General features: G+C 50.5%; 1 protein-coding gene across 3 annotated transcripts in view; it reads left to right on the top strand.

The window, feature by feature from the left end:
- The first annotated feature begins 357 nt into the window (after positions 1-357).
- RTKN (rhotekin) overlaps positions 358-22,048 on the top strand; it is a 53,249-nt gene continuing 31,558 nt past the window's right edge. The window contains exons 1-3 of one of the 3 annotated variants that reach the window (XM_044274592.1): positions 6,448-6,488; positions 9,423-9,562; positions 17,377-17,576. In XM_044274592.1, the coding sequence (XP_044130527.1) occupies positions 9,434-9,562; positions 17,377-17,576 (329 nt within the window). In that variant the 5' untranslated portion in view covers positions 6,448-6,488; positions 9,423-9,433. Of the gene's footprint in view, positions 438-6,365; positions 6,489-9,422; positions 9,563-17,376; positions 17,577-22,048 lie in introns of those variants that run through there. The other 2 variants (XM_044274594.1, XM_044274593.1) reach the window with 2 other exon arrangements.

Genomic DNA, 22,048 nt, shown 5'->3' on the forward strand with positions numbered 1-22,048 from the left:
TTGTGTTTTGTAATTGTATCACAGGCAGAGCCCATTGTGTTTTGTAATTGTATCACAGGCAGAGCCCATTGTGTTTTGTAATTGTATCACAGGCAGAGCCCATTGTGTTTTGTAATTGTATCACAGGCAGAGCCCATTGTGTTTGTTAATTGTATCACAGGCAGAGCCCATTGTGTTCGTTAATTGTATAACAGGCAGAGCCCATTGTGTTTTGTAATTGTATCACAGGCAGAGCCCATTGTGTTTGTTAATTGTATCACAGGCAGAACCCATTGTGCCACAGAGAGTCATCAACAGGTTGTATCAGAGATACAGAGACTGGAAGAGTTACAGAAAGGCAGAGAAGTGGACGTCCTTTGGCCACATCGCACACTGATGACCGCTTCATTGTGAACAATGCCCTGCGGAACCAGATGATGAATGCCACACAACTCCAGGTACATGTAAGGAGGTGAGAGGCACCAAGTGTCACATCAGACCATTGGAAAGCGTTTACATCAGCGTGGTCTGCGTGCTAGACGACCTGCGGTACCTGACCGCACCACCAGGCACAGGCGTCATCGTCTTGTATGGGCCAGGGAGCATCTTTGCTGGACGGGGGACCAGTGGGCCTCAGTGCTGTTCAATGATGAAAGTCACTCTGAGCAGAAATGATGGCCACCAATGATGTTGGAGACGTTTAGGAGAGCGCTCTGCGTCAGCCACCAGACGAGCCTTTGGAGGTGGTGGCGTTACAGTGCGGACAGGTGTCTAGTCAGTACAGAATTGCCCTACACTGTGGGACTGCTCCAGTGACAGCCCAGACTACCTGAAGAACATCAGTAATCCAGGCATTGTGCCTCTGCAGGAACAACACCGGCCTAATGTCATCTTCATGGAGGACAATGAACCAGCTCATCGAGGTCCATCATTAGGGAACGGCTGCTGGAGACTGGGGGACCTCACATGGAGCGGCCAGCACTTTATACAGACCTGAATCCAATTGAAAACCTATGGGATCAGCTGAGTCGCCGTGTAGAGGCTCGTAACTCTGTACCCCAGAACCTCAATGACCTGAGGGCCACCCTTCAAGAAGAGTGGGATGGCGTGCCTCAGAAGACAATGAGACGACTTGTGAACAGCAGGAGACGTCGTTGTCAGGCTGGAATTGATGCTGAAGGCCACACGACAAGTTCCTGAGTCACTGACATTATGTGGCGGTATACCCAGCACTGGGGTCGGTGAGACGCTGACATTATGTGGCGGTATACCCAGCACTGGGGTCGGTGAGATGCTGACATCTTGTGGCGGTATACCCGGCACTGGGGTCGGTGAGACGCTGACATCTCGTGGCGGTATACCCAGCACTGGGGTCGGTGAGATGCTGACATCTTGTGGCGGTATACCCAGCACTGGGGTCGGTGAGACGCTGACACTTTGTGGCGGTATACCTAGCACTGGGGTCGGTGAGACGCTGACATTATGTGGGGCTATACCCAGCACTGGGGTCGGTGAGACGCTGACATCTTGTGGCGGTATACCCAGCACTGGGGTCGGTGAGACGCTGACATCTCGTGGCGGTATACCCAGCACTGGGGTCGGTGAGACGCTGACATCTTGTGGCGGTATACCCAGCACTGGGGTCGGTGAGACACTGACATTTTGTGGCGGTATACCCAGCACTGGGGTCGGTGAGACACTGACATCTCGTGGCGGTATACCCAGCACTGGGGTCGGTGAGACGCTGACATCTTGTGGCGGTATACCCAGCACTGGGGTCGGTGAGACGCTGACATCTCGTGGTGGTATACCCAGCACAGGGGTCGGTGAGGTGCTGACATCTTGTGGCGGTATACCCAGCACTGGGGTCGGTGAGACACTGACATCTTGTGGCGGTATACCCAGCACTGGGGTCGGTGAGACACTGACATCTTGTGACGGTATACCCAGCACTGGGGTCGGTGAGACACTGACATCTCGTGGTGGTATACCCAGCACAGGGGTCGGTGAGGTGCTGACATCTTGTGGCGGTATACCCAGCACTGGGGTCGGTGAGACACTGACATCTTGTGGCGGTATACCCAGCACTGGGGTCGGTGAGACACTGACATCTCGTGGCGGTATACCCAGCACTGGGGTCGGTGAGACGCTGACATCTCGTGGCGGTATACCCAGCACTGGGGTCGATGAGACACTGACATTATGTGGCGGTATACCCAGCACTGGGGTCGGTGAGACACTGACATTATGTGGCGGTATACCCAGCACTGGGGCGGTGAGACGCTGACATTATGTGGCGGTATACCCAGCACTGGGGTCGGGGAGACACTGACATTATGTGGCGGTATACCCAGCACTGGGGTCGGTGAGACACTGACATCTCGTGGCGGTATACCCAGCACTGGGGTCGGTGAGACGCTGACATTATGTGGCGGTATACCCAGCACTGGGGTCGGGGAGACACTGACATTATGTAGGGGTATACCTAGCACTGGGGTCGGTGAGACACTGACATCTCGTGGCGGTATACCCAGCACTGGGGTCGGTGAGACGCTGACATTATGTGGCGGTATACCCAGCACTGGGGTCTGTGAGACGCTGACATTATGTGGCGGTATACCCAGCGCTGGGGTCGGTGAGACACTGACATCTTGTGGCAGTATACCCAGCACTGGGGTCGGTGAGACACTGACATCTTGTGGCAGTATACCCAGCACTGGGGTCGATGAGACACTGACATTATGTGGCGGTATACCCAGCACTGGGGTCGGTGAGACACTGACATTATGTGGCGGTATACCCAGCACTGGGGCGGTGAGACGCTGACATTATGTGGCGGTATACCCAGCACTGGGGTCGGGGAGACACTGACATTATGTGGCGGTATACCCAGCACTGGGGTCGGTGAGACACTGACATCTCGTGGCGGTATACCCAGCACTGGGGTCGGTGAGACGCTGACATTATGTGGCGGTATACCCAGCACTGGGGTCTGTGAGACGCTGACATTATGTGGCGGTATACCCAGCACTGGGGTCGGTGAGACACTGACATCTTGTGGCGGTATACCCAGCACTGGCGTCGGTGAGACACTGACATCTCGTGGCGGTATACCCAGCACTGGGGTCGGTGAGACGCTGACATCTCGTGGCGGTATACCCAGCACTGGGGTCGGTGAGACACTGACATTATGTGGCGGTATACCCAGCACTGGGGTCGGTGAGACACTGACATTATGTGGCGGTATACCCAGCACTGGGGCGGTGAGACGCTGACATTATGTGGCGGTATACCCAGCACTGTGGTCGGGGAGACACTGACATTATGTGGCGGTATACCCAGCACTGGGGTCGGTGAGACACTGACATCTCGTGGCGGTATACCCAGCACTGGGGTCGGTGAGACACTGACATTATGTGGCGGTATACCCAGCACTGGGGTCGGTGAGACACTGACATTATGTGGCGGTATACCCAGCACTGGGGCGGTGAGACGCTGACATTATGTGGCGGTATACCCAGCACTGTGGTCGGGGAGACACTGACATTATGTGGCGGTATACCCAGCACTGGGGTCGGTGAGACACTGACATCTCGTGGCGGTATACCCAGCACTGGGGTCGGTGAGACGCTGACATCTCGTGGCGGTATACCCAGCACTGGGGTCGGTGAGACGCTGACATCTCGTAGCGGTATACCCAGCACTGGGGTCGGTGAGACACTGACATTATGTGGCGGTATACCCAGCACTGGGGCGGTGAGACGCTGACATTATGTGGGGCTATACCCAGCACTGGGGTCGGTGAGACGCTGACATCTTGTGGCGGTATACCCAGCACTGGGGTCGGTGAGACGCTGACATCTCGTGGCGGTATACCCAGCACTGGGGTCGGTGAGACGCTGACATCTCGTGGCGGTATACCCAGCACTGGGGTCGGTGAGACGCTGACATCTCGTGGCGGTATACCCAGCACTGGGGTCGGTGAGACGCTGACATTATGTGGGGGTATACCCAGCACTGGGGTCGGTGAGACGCTGACATTATGTGGGGCTATACCCAGCACTGGGGTCGGTGAGACGCTGACATCTTGTGGCGGTATACCCAGCACTGGGGTCGGTGAGACGCTGACATCTCGTGGCGGTATACCCAGCACTGGGGTCGGTGAGACGCTGACATCTCGTGGCGGTGTACCCAGCACTGGGGTCGGTGAGACGCTGACATCTCGTGGCGGTATACCCAGCACTGGGGTCGGTGAGACGCTGACATCTCGTGGCGGTATACCCAGCACTGGGGTCGGTGAGACGCTGACATCTCGTGGCGGTATACCCAGCACTGGGGTCGGTGAGACGCTGACATCTCGTGGCGGTATACCCAGCACTGGGGTCGGTGAGACGCTGACATCTCGTGGCGGTATACCCAGCACTGGGGTCGGTGAGACACTGACATCTCGTGGCAGTATACCCAGCACTGGGGTCGGTGAGACGCTGACATTATGTGGCGGTATACCCAGCACTGGGGTCGGTGAGATGCTGACATCTTGTGGCGGTATACCCAGCACTGGGGTCGGTGAGACGCTGACATCTCGTGGCGGTATACCCAGCACTGGGGTCGGTGAGACGCTGACATCTCGTGGCGGTATACCCAGCACTGGGGTCGGTGAGACGCTGACATTTTGTGGCGGTATACCCAGCACTGGGGTCGGTGAGATGCTGACATCTTGTGGCGGTATACCCAGCACTGGGGTCGGTGAGACGCTGACATCTCGTGGCGGTATACCCAGCACTGGGGTCGGTGAGACACTGACATCTCGTGGCGGTATACCCAGCACTGGGGTCGGTGAGACACTGACATCTCGTGGCGGTATACCCAGCACTGGGGTCGGTGAGACGCTGACATCTCGTGGCGGTATACCCAGCACTGGGGTCGGTGAGACGCTGACATCTCGTGGCGGTATACCCAGCACTGGGGTCGGTGAGACGCTGACATCTCGTGGCGGTATACCCAGCACTGGGGTCGGTGAGACGCTGACATCTCGTGGCGGTATACCCAGCACTGGGGTCGGTGAGACGCTGACATCTCGTGGCGGTATACCCAGCACTGGGGTCGGTGAGACACTGACATCTCGTGGCGGTATACCCAGCACTGGGGTCGGTGAGACACTGACATCTCGTGGCGGTATACCCAGCACTGGGGTCGGTGAGACGCTGACATCTCGTGGCGGTATACCCAGCACTGGGGTCGGTGAGACACTGACATATAGTGGCGGTATACCCAGCACTGGGGTCGGTGAGACGCTGACATTATGTGGGGCTATACCCAGCACTGGGGTCGGTGAGACGCTGACATCTCGTGGCGGTATACCCAGCACTGGGGTCGGTGAGACGCTGACATTATGTGGCGGTATACCCGGCACTGGGGTCGGTGAGACGCTGACATCTCGTGGCGGTATACCCAGCACTGGGGTCGGTGAGACGCTGACATTATGTGGCGGTATACCCAGCACTGGGGTCGGTGAGACGCTGACATCTCGTGGCGGTATACCCAGCACTGGGGTCGGTGAGACGCTGACATCTCGTGGCGGTATACCCAGCACTGGGGTCGGTGACATTATGTGGCGGTATACCCAGCACTGGGGTCGGTGACATTATGTGGCGGTATACCCAGCACTGGGGTCGGTGACATTATGTGGCGGTATACCCAGCACTGGGGTCGGTGACATTATGTGGCGGTATACCCAGCACTGGGGTCGGTGACATTATGTGGCGGTATACCCAGCACTGGGGTCGGTGACATTATGTGGCGGTATACCCAGCACTGGGGTCGGTGACATTATGTGGCGGTATACCCAGCACTGGGGTCGGTGACATTATGTGGCGGTATACCCAGCACTGGGGTCGGTGACATTATGTGGCGGTATACCCAGCACTGGGGTCGGTGACATTATGTGGCGGTATACCCAGCACTGGGGTCGGTGACATTATGTGGCGGTATACCCAGCACTGGGGTCGGTGACATCTTGTGGCGGTATACCCAGCACTGGGGTCGGTGAGACGCTGACATCTCGTGGCGGTATACCCAGCACTGGGGTCGGTGACATTATGTGGCGGTATACCCAGCACTGGGGTCGGCTTCCTGATATGATGTCACTGGAGCCGCAACATTTAACGTTTTCCAGAAAATTCACCAGAAAGTCCAATATCTCGACTTGTATGTGAGTCCTGTGTATACACTTATATATCTGTCTTGTCCGATTTCTCTTCTTATATCTCCTGTTCCTCGGTTCCTCCTCCTGTCACTCGGTAGGTTGGTCTGTGCTCCTCAGATTTTTGGGATTGGCGACAGTCCTGGTCCGGCATGTGAGGGGTTAATGTGTAGGCTGGGGGAGGGGCGGCTGGCCATGAATGGAGGTCTTTGAGCAGGAGGGACAGGCAGGAGGCGGAAGGAAAGTGCTGGAGAGAGGAAGAGAAGGAGGAGGACGTGGACAGAGAGAGAGCGGCCGGCAGGAGCTTGTGTGTATCCAGGGACCCCCTGTCATCCCCCTGTGTGCATTATAGCATTATAATATCCCCGTATACCCCTGTGCATAATACTCTGTGCGCATTATAATATCCCCGTATACCCCTGTGTATAATACTCTGTGTGCATTATAATATCCCCGTATACCCCTGTGTATAATACTCTGTGTGCATTATAATATCCCCGTATACCCCTGTGTATAATACTCTGTGTGCATTATAATATCCCCGTATAACCCTGTGTATAATACTCTGTGTGCATTATAATATCCCCGTATAACCCTGTGCATAATACTCTGTGTACATTATAATATCCCACTCCCCGTATAACCCTGTGTATAATACTCTGTGTGCATTATAATATCCCCGTATACCCCTGTGCATAATACTCTGTGCGCATTATAATATCCCCGTATACCCCTGTGTATAATACTCTGTGTGCATTATAATATCCCCGTATACCCCTGTGTATAATACTCTGTGTGCATTATAATATCCCCGTATAACCCTGTGTATAATACTCTGTGTGCATTATAATATCCCCGTATAACCCTGTGTATAATACTCTGTGTGCATTATAATATCCCCGTATAACCCTGTGTATAATACTCTGTCTACATTATAATATCCCCGTATACCCCTGTGTATAATACTCTGTCTACATTATAATATCCCCGTATACCCCTGTGTATAATACTCTGTGTGCATTATAATATCCCCATATAACCCTGTGTATAATACTCTGTGTGCATTATAATATCCCCGTATAACCCTGTGTATAATACTCTGTGTGCATTATAATATCCCCGTATACCCCTGTGTATAATACTCTGTGTGCATTATAATATCCCGCTCCCCGTATATCCCTGTGTATAATACTCTGTGTGCATTATAATATCCCCGTATACCCCTGTGTATAATACTCTGTGTGCATTATAATATCCAGCTCCCCGTATAACCCTGTGTATAATACTCTGTGTGCATTATAATATCCCCGTATAACCCTGTGTATAATACTCTGTGTACATTATAATATCCCCGTATACCCCTGTGTGCATTATAGCATTATAATATCCCCGTATAACCCTGTGTATAATACTCTGTGTGCATTATAATATCCCCGTATAACCCTGTGTATAATACTCTGTGTGCATTATAATATCCCCGTATACCCCTGTGTGCATTATAGCATTATAATATCCCCGTATACCCCTGTGTATAATACTCTGTGTGCATTATAATATCCCCGTATACCCCTCTGTATAATACTCTGTGTGCATTATAATATCCCCGTATACCCCTGTGTATAATACTCTGTGTACATTATAATATCCCGCTCCCTGTATAACCCTGTGTATAATACTCTGTGTACATTATAATATCCCGCTCCCTGTATAACCCTGTGTATAATACTCTGTGTACATTATAATATCCCGCTCCCCGTATAACCCTGTGTATAATACTCTGTGTACATTATAATATCCCCGTATAACCCTGTTTATAATACTCTGTGTACATTATAATATCCCACTCCCCGTATACCCCTGTGTATAATACTCTGTGTACATTATAATATCCCGCTCCCCGTATATCCCTGTGTATAATACTCTGTGTGCATTATAATATCCCCGTATAACCCTGTGTATAATACTCTGTGTGCATTATAATATCCCCGTATACCCCTGTGTATAATACTCTGTGTGCATTATAATATCCCCGTATACCCCTGTGTATAATACTCTGTGTGCATTATAATATCCCGCTCCCCGTATATCCCTGTGTATAATACTCTGTGTACATTATAATATCCCCGTATAACCCTGTGTGCATTATAATATCCCCGTATACCCCTGTGTATAATACTCTGTGTGCATTATAATATCCCGCTCCCCGTATATCCCTGTGTATAATACTCTGTGTACATTATAATATCCCCGTATAACCCTGTGTGCATTATAATATCCCCGTATACCCCTGTGTATAATACTCTGTGTACATTATAATATCCCGCTCCCCGTATATCCCTGTGTATAATACTCTGTGTGCATTATAATATCCAGCTCCCCGTATATCCCTGTGTATAATACTCTGTGTACATTATAATATCCCGCTCCCCGTATATCCCTGTGTATAATACTCTGTGTACATTATAATATCCCCGTATAACCCTGTGTGCATTATAATATCCCCGTATACCCCTGTGTATAATACTCTGTGTGCATTATAATATCCAGCTCCCCGTATAACCCTGTGTATAATACTCTGTGTGCATTATAATATCCCCGTATACCCCTGTGTGCATTATAGCATTATAATATCCCCGTATACCCCTGTGTATAATACTCTGTGTGCATTATAATATCCCCGTATACCCCTCTGTATAATACTCTGTGTGCATTATAATATCCCCGTATACCCCTGTGTATAATACTCTGTGTACATTATAATATCCCCGTATACCCCTGTGTATAATACTCTGTGTACATTATAATATCCCCGTATAACCCTGTGTATAATACTCTGTGTACATTATAATATCCCGCTCCCTGTATAACCCTGTGTATAATACTCTGTGTACATTATAATATCCCGCTCCCTGTATAACCCTGTGTATAATACTCTGTGTACATTATAATATCCAGCTCCCCGTATAACCCTGTGTATAATACTCTGTGTACATTATAATATCCCCGTATAACCCTGTGTATAATACTCTGTGTACATTATAATATCCAGCTCCCCGTATATCCCTGTGTATAATACTCTGTGTGCATTATAATATCCTGCTCCCCGTATATCCCTGTGTATAATACTCTGTGTACATTATAACACTATTAGTGCAGTTGTAACATGGAGAGAATTTGGGGTACATGACACCATTTTGGGGTAAGACCTTCTGGTTTTGGGGTGACGGATGTCAGTTTGCAGGGGTTCAGGATATGGTGATGGCGCAGGACAAGGGACGCCCCTGGGAGCCCCTGGACTTGTGGTCAGATATGGAGGAGAAGCTGTGGATCCTACAAGACCTGAATATGTTATATATCCGGCAGATCGCCCTCAGCCTGCAGGTAATCCTCACCGGTACCGCCGTCCCCCGGAGTACAGCTAAGATACTGTGCTGTCATGGTTTTATCAGGTGCCGTCTATTTGTTGCTGAGGTGTCCCGCCATAGAGGTGACAGACCAGAGACCCCCGTACAGGTGACAGACCAGAGACCCCCGTACAGGTGACAGACCAGAGACCCCTGTACAGGTGACAGACCAGAGACCCCCGTAGAGGTGACAGACCAGAGACCACCGTACAGGTGACAGACCAGAGACCCCCGTACAGGTGACAGACCAGAGACCCCCGTACCGGTGACAGACCAGAGACCCCCGTACAGGTGACAGACCAGAGACCCCCGTACAGGTGACAGACCAGAGACCCCTGTACAGGTGACAGACCAGAGACCCCCGTACAGGTGACAGACCAGAGACCCCCGTACAGGTGACAGACCAGAGACCCCTGTACAGGTGACAGACCAGAGACCCCCGTACAGGTGACAGACCAGAGACCCCTGTACAGGTGACAGACCAGAGACCCCCGTACAGGTGACAGACCAGAGACCCCTGTACAGGTGACAGACCAGAGACCCCTGTACAGGTGACAGACCAGAGACCCCCGTACAGGTGACAGACCAGAGACCCCTGTACAGGTGACAGAGCAGAGACCCCTGTACAGGTGACAGAGCAGAGACCCCTGTACAGGTGACAGACCAGAGACCCCTGTACAGGTGACAGACCAGAGACCCCGTACAGGTGACAGACCAGAGACCCCTGTACAGGTGACAGACCAGAGACCCCGTACAGGTGACAGACCAGAGACCCCTGTACAGGTGACAGACCAGAGACCCCCGTACAGGTGACAGATACAAGACCCCTGTACAGGTGACAGACCAGAGACCCCTGTACAGGTGACAGACCGGAGACCCCTGTACAGGTGACAGACCAGAGACCCCCATAGAGGTGACAGACCAGAGACGCCCGTACAGGTGACAGACCAGAGACGCCCGTACAGGTGACAGACCAGAGACCCCCGTACAGGTGACAGACCAGAGACCCCCGTAGAGGTGACAGACCAGAGACCCCCGTAGAGGTGACAGACCAGAGACCCCCGTAGAGGTGACAGACCAGAGACCCCCGTAGAGGTGACAGACCAGAGACCCCCGTACAGGTGACAGACCAGAGACCCCCGTAGAGGTGACAGACCAGAGACCCCCGTAGAGGTGACAGACCAGAGACCCCCGTACAGGTGACAGACCAGAGACCCCCGTACAGGTGACAGACGCAATCCTCCCCGTATAGGTGACAGACGTGATCCTCTCCGTACGGGTGACAGATGTGATCCTCCCCGTACAGGTGACAGACTCGATCCTCCCTGTAGGAGTGACAGACTTGATCCTTCTCGTACAGGTGACAAACGTGATCTTCCCCTACAGGTGACAGATTCTCCTTGCACAGGTGACAGATTCTCCTTGCACAGGTGACAAACACGATCCTCCCTGTACAGGTGACAGTTGTGATGCTCCCTGTACAGGCGACAAACAGGATCCTCCCTGTACAGGCGACAAACACGATCCTCCCTGTACAGGCGACAGTTGTGATGCTCCCTGTACAGGCGACAAACAGGATCCTCCCTGTACAGGCGACAGACGGGATCCTCCCTGTACAGGCGACAGACGGGATCCTCCCTGTACAGGCGACAGACGGGATCCTCCCTGTACAGGCGACAGACGGGATCCTCCCTGTACAGGCGACAGACGGGATCCTCCCTGTACAGGCGACAGACGGGATCCTCCCTGTACAGGCGACAGACGGGATCCTCCCTGTACAGGCGACAGACGGGATCCTCCCTGTACAGGCGACAGACGGGATCCTCCCTGTACAGGCGACAAACACGATCCTCCCTGTACAGGCGACAAACACGATCCTCCCTGTACAGGCGACAGTTGTGATGCTCCCTGTACAGGCGACAAACAGGATCCTCCCTGTACAGGCGACAGACGGGATCCTCCCTGTACAGGCGACAGACGCGATCCTCCCTGTACAGGCGACAGACGCGATCCTCCCTGTACAGGCGACAGACGGGATCCTCCCTGTACAGGCGACAGACGGGATCCTCCCTGTACAGGCGACAGACGGGATCCTCCCTGTACAGGCGACAGACGCGATCCTCCCTGTACAGGCGACAGACGGGATCCTCCCTGTACAGGCGACAGACGGGATCCTCCCTGTACAGGCGACAGACGGGATCCTCCCTGTACAGGCGACAGACGGGATCCTCCCTGTACAGGCGACAGACGGGATCCTCCCTGTACAGGCGACAGAGGCGATCCTCCCTGTACAGGCGACAGACGGGATCCTCCCTGTACAGGCGACAGACGGGATCCTCCCTGTACAGGCGACAGACGGGATCCTCCCTGCTGAGGTGTTGCGTTTAGGGCGGTACATACCGTCATAGGGAGGCCTCCCAGTATTTGGGGCTCTCCTCCTCTGCAGTACCTGGTCTTGTCGTGCCGTGTACATGTGTATTATACATGGGGCAGAGTGAGGGATCTGTGCAGACAGCTGTAGGATTAGGTCGGGGCAGCCAGTTCCAGCCTGAGATGCCAATCACACAATGATCTCTGTGTCTTGTTGTGTCCTGACATTTTCAGAGGACATTGGGGTCTGTGGTGCCCCCACGCTGCTAGCGTCACAAGATTAACCCTTTCATGGTGTCTCATCAGACATGGGAGGGTTGGTGCAGGGACACAATGTCGCAGTGACCACACATGCTGTTATATGAGGTGGCAAATTCATGCATGCATAAAACATGATGCAAGTATTCTGAAGCAGGAGAAGATGTTCTCGACACATGTGAGGGGGGTGCTTGCCCAAACCGCTACTGAATTCAGGACTGACATCTGTATATGTGTGTGGGCAAAAGCGGAAAAACTGAAACATATATGAAAATGCGGGTGCCAGGTTTAGGGGTTGGCTATAGGGTATGTTTCAGAAGTGTCCTCTGCACGTATCAGAAGAGGCAGATGTTAGGTCGGCGTCCTATTATAGATTTTGCATTGGCGACAGTTGGTCATTTACAAGGTGCATGGGGTAAACAAGACCCGGAGAAGAACGTTATGGACCAAAAGAACACAGATCAGTCTGCAAGCAGAAAGCAGGAGGTGATGAAACGTAAAAGAGAAGAAAATGTCTTGCAGAAGATGACTAGTGATGGAGATGTAGACTAAGAAGTGTTGTAAGAGGTGGTGACATGAGGTTATAACTGATGATTGGATTGCAGCACAGAAGGAGTCTTAGAGAAGATACAATGAAGTTATGACTGATGATGAAGGTGCGGTACAGGAGAGGTCTGAGAGAAGATGGCGAGATGAGGTTATAACTGATGATGGAGGTGTGGTACAGGAGAAGTCTGAGAGAAGATGGTTAGATGAGGTTATGACTGATGATGGAGGTGTGGTACAGGAGAAGTCTAAGAGAAGATGGTGAGATGAGGTTATGACTGATGATGGAGGTGTAGTACAGGAGAAGTCTAAGAGAAGATGGTGAGATGAGGTTATGACTGATGATGGAGGTGTAGTACAGAAAAAGTCTAAGAGAAGATGGTGAGATTAGGTTATGACTGATGATGGAGGTGTAGTACAGGAGAAGTCTGAGAGAAGATGGTTAGATGAGGTTATGACTGATGATGGAGGTGTGGTACAGGAGAAGTCTAAGAGAAGATGGTTAGATGAGGTTATGACTGATGATGAAGGTGTAGTACAGGAGAAGTCAGAGAAGATAGTGAGATTAGGCTATAGCTGATGATGGAGGTGTGGTACAGGAGACGTCTGAGAGAAGATGGTTAGATGAGGTTATGACTGATGATGGAGGTATGGTACAGGAGAAGTCTAAGAGAAGATGGTGAGATTAGGCTATAGCTGATGATGGAGGTGTGGTACAGGAGAAGTCTAAGAGAAGATGGTGAGATGAGGTTATGACTGATGATGTAGGTGTAGTACAGGAGATGTCTGAGAGAAGATGGTTAGATGAGGTTATAACTGATTATGGAGGTGTAGTACAGGAGACGTCTAAGAGAAGATGGTGAGATGAGGTTATGACTGATGATGGAGGTGTAGTACAGGAGAAGTCTAAGAGAAGATGGTGAGATGAGGTTATGACTGATGATGGAGGTGTGGTACAGGAGAAGTCTAAGAGAAGATGGTGAGATGAGGTTATGACTGATGATGGAGGTGTAGTAATGGAGAAGTCTGAGAAGATGGTGAGATGAGGTTATGACTGACGATGGAGGTGTAGTAATGGAAGAAGTCTAAGAGAAGATGGTGAGATGAGGTTATGACTGATGATGGAGGTGTAGTAATGGAGAAGTCTGAGAGAAGATGGTGAGATTAGGCTATAACTGATGATGAAGGTGTAGTACAGGAGAAGTCTGAGAGAAGATGGTGAGATTAGGCTATAACTGATGATGGAGGTGTGGTACAGGAGAAGTCTAAGAGAAGATGGTGAGATGAGGTTATGACTGATGATGTAGGTGTAGTACAGGAGATGTCTGAGAGAAGATGGTTAGATGAGGTTATAACTGATTATGGAGGTGTAGTACAGGAGACGTCTAAGAGAAGATGGTGAGATGAGGTTATGACTGATGATGGAGGTGTAGTACAGGAGAAGTCTAAGAGAAGATGGTGAGATGAGGTTATGACTGATGATGGAGGTGTGGTACAGGAGAAGTCTAAGAGAAGATGGTGAGATGAGGTTATGACTGACGATGGAGGTGTAGTAATGGAAGAAGTCTAAGAGAAGATGGTGAGATGAGGTTATGACTGATGATGGAGGTGTAGTACAGGAGAAGTCTAAGAGAAGATGGTGAGATGAGGTTATGACTGATGATGGAGGTGTAGTAATGGAGAAGTCTAAGAGAAGATGGTGAGATGAGGTTATGACTGACGATGGAGGTGTAGTAATGGAAGAAGTCTAAGAGAAGATGGTGAGATGAGGTTATGACTGATGATGGAGGTGTAGTAATGGAGAAGTCTAAGAGAAGATGGTTAGATGAGGTTATGACTGATGATGAAGGTGTAGTACAGGAGAAGTCTGAGAGAAGATGGTGAGATTAGGCTATAACTGATGATGGAGGTGTGGTACAGGAGAAGTCTAAGAGAAGATGGTGAGATGAGGTTATGACTGATGGTGGAGGTGTAGTACAGGAGAAGTCTAAGAGAAGATGGTGAGATGAGGTTATGACTGATTATGGAGGTGTAGTACAGGAGACGTCTAAGAGAAGATGGTGAGATGAGGTTATGACTGATTATGGAGGTGTAGTACAGGAGACGTCTAAGAGAAGATGGTGAGATGAGGTTATGACTGATGATGGAGGTGTAGTACAGAAGTTGTTAAGAAGATGGTGAGATGAGGTTATGACTGATGATGGAAGTGCAGCCCTAGAGATGCCTTAGAGAACAAGGTGAGGTGAAGTTATGACTGATGGTGGAGTTGTAGGACTGTTGATGGAAGTACAGCACAGGGAAAGTCTTTGAGAAGATGGTGAGGCAAAGTTATGACTGACAATGAAGCTGCAGTACAGGAGAAGTCATGAAGAAGATGGTGAGATGAGCTTATGACTGATGGAGGTCTATTACAGGAGAAGTTTTGGAGAAGATAGTGAGACATGGTTATGACTGATGATGGAGGTGTAGTACAGGAGAATTTTTAGAACGGATGTCCCAGGTAGTGTATGTTGAAGGTTAAGAATACAGAATAGAGGGCAAGATTATGAAGAGTTGATGAAGAAGGTCCATGTGCAGAGTTGCGTCCATGTGCAGAGTTGCGTCCATGTGCAGAGTTGCGTCCATGTGCAGAGTTGCGTCCATGTGCAGAGTTGCCTACTTTGGGGGCGATCTCTCGATATTGGTAAACAGCTTGTTAGGTTTGTTAGGACAGGTGGGATTTCAACAAAGATTCTATCAGAAGAGGGACATTCCTAACTGCTCCATTAGATTGTAGCTACGTTATAAAGTCTTTGCGGTGGTGTACACGAAGACCCTGACACTAATGTGTACCAGACAGAAGAACACAATAGACATCATTGTTGGTTTCTTGTCCAGGCCTCACTAGAGATCTCAGCTCTGCCGATGTGGTGTGGATGTGCAGGGCACTGTATGTCCATACACTGAGGAGACAACAAGCAGAGAGGTGGTCATGTGGTCATATGCACTGCGTGTTTACAGAAGTGACAATCTGTGGTGTAAATGTCTTCAGGCTGTGGGGAGAGTCAATGTCAGCTGCTGGGGGTCTTCCGCCTCTATTTGTATTTTTAGCTTGTGCATATTTGACTTCTACAGACCAGTACCGTCCCCACTTCCTCTCGCTGACCATTTACAGCCTGAGCCCCCCATCATCTCTGACACTGACCACTTACAGCCTGCCCCCCATCATCTCTGACACTGACCACTTACAGCCTGAGCCCCCCCCATCATCTCTGACCACTTACAGCCTGAGCCCCCCCATCATCTCTGACACTGACCACTTACAGCCTGCCCCCCTTTCTCTCTGACACTGACCACTTACAGCCTGCCCCTCCTTTCTCTCTGACTCTGACCACTTAGAGCCTGAGCCCCTTATCATCTATCATCTCTGACACTGACCACTTACAGCCTGCCCCTCCTTCCTCTCTGACACTGACCACTTACAGCCTGCCCCCTCTCTTCCTCTCTGACACTGACCACTTACAGCCTGCCCCCTCTCTTCCTCCCTTCTATCTGACACTGATCACTTACAGCCTCCCACCTCTTCCTCTCTTCTCTCTGACACTGACCACTTACAGCCTTTTCCCCCCTCTTCCTCCCTTCTATCTGACACTGACCACTTGCAGCCTGCCCCTCCTTCCTCTCTGACACTGACCACTTACAGCCTGCCCCCTCTCTTCCTCTCTGACACTGACCACTTACAGCCTTCCCCCCTCTTCCTCTCTTCTATCTGACACTGACCACTTACAGCCTGCCCCCCCTTCCTCTCTGACACTGACCACTTACAGCCTCCCCCCTTCCTCTCTGACACTGACCACTTACAGCCTGCCCCCCTTCCTCTCTGACACTGACCGTTTACAGCCTCCCCCCCTCCCCATTCACATCCACTGCAGCTGCTCAAACTGCAGCCTACACACTGCATATTGACACCTAACACAGTACACAAATATCACACCTAACACCAGCACTCAGCTACTATACACACACCGAGTACACACTCCTCACATACTACACATATACACACATCCTGGGAAATATACATACTACACATGGAGAGAGAACTACGCAGAACAGTAAGTGTCCTAAAAGGAGGACTTGACCTGTGGCGAAGTCTAGGACATATAAGTGTATTCCTCTCTCTGACTCCGGGTGTATTCCTACTCTGACTCCGGGTGTATTCCTCTCTCTGACTCCGGGTGTATTCCTCTCTCTGACTCCAGGTGTATTCCTCTCTCTGACTCCAGGTGTATTCCTCTCTCTGGCTCCAGGTGTATTCCTCTCTCTGACTCCAGGTGTATTCCTCTCTCTGGCTCCAGGTGTACTCCTCTCTCTGACTCCAGGTGTATTCCTCTCTCTGACTCCGGGTGTATTCCTCTCTCTGACTCCGGGTGTATTCCTCTCTCTGACTCCGGGTGTATTCCTCTCTCTGACTCCGGGTGTATTCCTCTCTCTGACTCCGGGTGTATTTTGTTATTTAATACCAGGTGCATTTACAGTATCTGATGCCAGATGTTTTTCTTTGTCTGACTCTAGACATATTTCTTTCTGTCTGACACAAGTTGCATTTCTCTGTCTGATAATAGGTATCTTTTCTTGCAGGACACAGACATCCAGAAACGTATAGACCATGAGGTCCGGATACGTGAGGGAGCCGTGAAGCTTCTGGGGGCATGTACTCAGAAAGAACAGGCGCTGGAAGCAGCAAAGAGTCTGCTAGTGTGCAATAGTCGTATCATGACGTATATGTCTGAACTACAGCACCGCAAGGAGGAGCAAGTTCTACAACACAGTGCGCGCAGGTATGATGGGAAATGACAATTAATGTGTATACAGTCAGAGGCAGGGGAGACGTGACCTGTGTCACTCCTGCACCTCAGTATTATATGGTGGTGACTGGACATCCAGTAATGTGTATACAGTCAGAGGCAGGGGAGACGTGACCTGTGTCACTCCTGTACCTCAGTATTATATGGTGGTGACTGGACATCCAGTAATGTGTATACAGTCAGAGGCAGAGGAGACGTGACCTGTGTCACTCCTGTACCTCAGTATTATATGGTGGTGACTGGACATCCAGTAATGTGTATACAGTCAGAGGCAGGGGAGACGTGACCTGTGTCACTCCTGCACCTCAGTGTTATATAGTGGTGACTGGACATCCAGTAATGTGTATACAGTCAGAGGCAGGGGAGACGTGACCTGTGTCACTCCTGCACCTCAGTGTTATATGGTGGTGACTGGACATCCAGTAATGTGTATACAGTCAGAGGCAGAGGAGACGTGACCTGTGTCACTCCTGTACCTCAGTATTATATGGTGGTGACTGGACATCCAGTAATGTGTATACAGTCAGAGGCAGGGGAGACGTGACCTGTGTCACTCCTGTACCTCAGTATTATATGGTGGTGACTGGACATCCAGTAATGTGTATACAGTCAGAGGCAGGGGAGACGTGACCTGTGTCACTCCTGCACCTCAGTATTATATGGTGGTGACTGGACATCCAGTAATGTGTATACAGTCAGAGGCAGGGGAGACGTGACCTGTGTCACTCCTGCACCTCAGTATTATATGGTGGTGACTGGACATCCAGTAATGTGTATACAGTCAGAGGCAGGGGAGACGTGATCTGTGTCACTCCTGTACCTCAGTGTTATATGGTGGTGACTGGACATCCAGTAATGTGTATACAGTCAGAGGCAGGGGAGACGTGATCTGTGTCACTCCTGCACCTCAGTGTTATATGGTGGTGACTGGACATCCAGTAATGTGTATACAGTCAGAGGCAGGGGAGACGTGACCTGTGTCACTCCTGCACCTCAGTGTTATATGGTGGTGACTGGACATCCAGTAATGTGTATACAGTCAGAGGCAGGGGAGACGTGATCTGTGTCACTCCTGCACCTCAGTATTATATGGTGGTGACTGGACATCCAGTAATGTGTATACAGTCAGAGGCAGAGGAGACGTGATCTGTGTCACTCCTGTACCTCAGTATTATATGGTGGTGACTGGGCATCCAGTAATGTGTATACAGTCAGAGGCAGAGCAGACGTGACCTGTGTCACTCCTGTACCTCAGTATTATATGGTGGTGACTGGACATCCAGTAATGTGTATACAGTCAGAGGCAGGGGAGACGTGACCTGTGTCACTCCTGCACCTCAGTATTATATGGTGGTGACTGGACATCCAGTAATGTGTATACAGTCAGAGGCAGAGGAGACGTGATCTGTGTCACTCCTGTACCTCAGTATTATATGGTGGTGACTGGGCATCCAGTAATGTGTATACAGTCAGAGGCAGGGGAGACGTGACCTGTGTCACTCCTGCACCTCAGTATTATATGGTGGTGAGTGGACATCCAGTAATGTGTATACAGTCAGAGGCAGAGGAGACGTGACCTGTGTCACTCCTGTACCTCAGTATTATATGGTGGTGACTGGACATCCAGTAATGTGTATACAGTCAGAGGCAGGGGAGACGTGACCTGTGTCACTCCTGTACCTCAGTATTATATGGTGGTGACTGGACATCCAGTAATGTGTATACAGTCAGAGGCAGGGGAGACGTGACCTGTGTCACTCCTGCACCTCAGTATTATATGGTGGTGACTGGACATCCAGTAATGTGTATACAGTCAGAGGCAGGGGAGACGTGACCTGTGTCACTCCTGCACCTCAGTATTATATGGTGGTGACTGGACATCCAGTAATGTGTATACAGTCAGAGGCAGGGGAGACGTGATCTGTGTCACTCCTGCACCTCAGTATTATATGGTGGTGACTGGACATCCAGTAATGTGTATACAGTCAGAGGCAGGGGAGACGTGACCTGTGTCACTCCTGCACCTCAGTATTATATGGTGGTGACTGGACATCCAGTAATGTGTATACAGTCAGAGGCAGGGGAGACGTGACCTGTGTCACTCCTGCACCTCAGTATTATATGGTGGTGACTGGACATCCAGTAATGTGTATACAGTCAGAGGCAGGGGAGACGTGACCTGTGTCACTCCTGTACCTCAGTGTTATATGGTGGTGACTGGACATCCAGTAATGTGTATACAGTCAGAGGCAGAGGAGACGTGACCTGTGTCACTCCTGCACCTCAGTGTTATATAGTGGTGACTGGACATCCAGTAATGTGTATACAGTCAGAGGCAGGGGAGACGTGACCTGTGTCACTCCTGTACCTCAGTATTATATGGTGGTGACTGGACATCCAGTAATGTGTATACAGTCAGAGGCAGGGGAGACGTGACCTGTGTCACTCCTGTACCTCAGTATTATATGGTGGTGACTGGACATCCAGTAATGTGTATACAGTCAGAGGCAGAGGAGACGTGACCTGTGTCACTCCTGCACCTCAGTATTATATGGTGGTGACTGGACATCCAGTAATGTGTATACAGTCAGAGGCAGAGGAGACGTGATCTGTGTCACTCCTGTACCTCAGTGTTATATGGTGGTGACTGGACATCCAGTAATGTGTATACAGTCAGAGGCAGGGGAGACGTGATCTGTGTCACTCCTGCACCTCAGTGTTATATGGTGGTGACTGGACATCCAGTAATGTGTATACAGTCAGAGGCAGGGGAGACGTGACCTGTGTCACTCCTGCACCTCAGTGTTATATGGTGGTGACTGGACATCCAGTAATGTGTATACAGTCAGAGGCAGGGGAGACGTGATCTGTGTCACTCCTGCACCTCAGTATTATATGGTGGTGACTGGACATCCAGTAATGTGTATACAGTCAGAGGCAGAGGAGACGTGATCTGTGTCACTCCTGTACCTCAGTATTATATGGTGGTGACTGGGCATCCAGTAATGTGTATACAGTCAGAGGCAGAGCAGACGTGACCTGTGTCACTCCTGTACCTCAGTATTATATGGTGGTGACTGGACATCCAGTAATGTGTATACAGTCAGAGGCAGGGGAGACGTGACCTGTGTCACTCCTGCACCTCAGTATTATATGGTGGTGACTGGACATCCAGTAATGTGTATACAGTCAGAGGCAGAGGAGACGTGATCTGTGTCACTCCTGAACCTCAGTATTATATGGTGGTGACTGGGCATCCAGTAATGTGTATACAGTCAGAGGCAGGGGAGACGTGACCTGTGTCACTCCTGCACCTCAGTATTATATGGTGGTGAGTGGACATCCAGTAATGTGTATACAGTCAGAGGCAGAGGAGACGTGACCTGTGTCACTCCTGCACCTCAGTATTATATGGTGGTGACTGGACATCCAGTAATGTGTATACAGTCAGAGGCAGAGGAGACGTGACCTGTGTCACTCCTGCACCTCAGTATTATATGGTGGTGACTGGACATCCAGTAATGTGTATACAGTCAGAGGCAGAGGAGACGTGACCTGTGTCACTCCTGTACCTCAGTATTATATGGTGGTGACTGGACATCCAGTAATGTGTATACAGTCAGAGGCAGGGGAGACGTGACCTGTGTCACTCCTGTACCTCAGTATTATATGGTGGTGACTGGACATCCAGTAATGTGTATACAGTCAGAGGCAGAGGAGACGTGACCTGTGTCACTCCTGTACCTCAGTATTATATGGTGGTGACTGGACATCCAGTAATGTGTATACAGTCAGAGGCAGGGGAGACGTGACCTGTGTCACTCCTGTACCTCAGTATTATATGGTGGTGACTGGACATCCAGTAATGTGTATACAGTCAGAGGCAGAGGAGACGTGACCTGTGTCACTCCTGTACCTCAGTATTATATGGTGGTGACTGGACATCCAGTAATGTGTATACAGTCAGAGGCAGGGGAGACGTGACCTGTGTCACTCCTGTACCTCAGTATTATATGGTGGTGACTGGACATCCAGTAATGTGTATACAGTCAGAGGCAGGGGAGACGTGACCTGTGTCACTCCTGTACCTCAGTATTATATGGTGGTGACTGGACATCCAGTAATGTGTATACAGTCAGAGGCAGGGGAGACGTGACCTGTGTCACTCCTGTACCTCAGTGTTATATGGTGGTGACTGGACATCCAGTAATGTGTATACAGTCAGAGGCAGGGGAGACGTGACCTGTGTCACTCCTGTACCTCAGTGTTATATGGTGGTGACTGGACATCCAGTAATGTGTATACAGTCAGAGGCAGAGGAGACGTGACCTGTGTCACTCCTGTACCTCAGTATTATATGGTGGTGACTGGACATCCAGTAATGTGTATACAGTCAGAGGCAGGGGAGACGTGACCTGTGTCACTCCTGTACCTCAGTATTATAT

The sequence above is a fragment of the Bufo gargarizans genome, unplaced genomic scaffold (genome assembly GCF_014858855.1).
Source record: "Bufo gargarizans isolate SCDJY-AF-19 unplaced genomic scaffold, ASM1485885v1 original_scaffold_1853_pilon, whole genome shotgun sequence".
NCBI classification, from domain to species: Eukaryota; Metazoa; Chordata; class Amphibia; order Anura; family Bufonidae; genus Bufo; species Bufo gargarizans.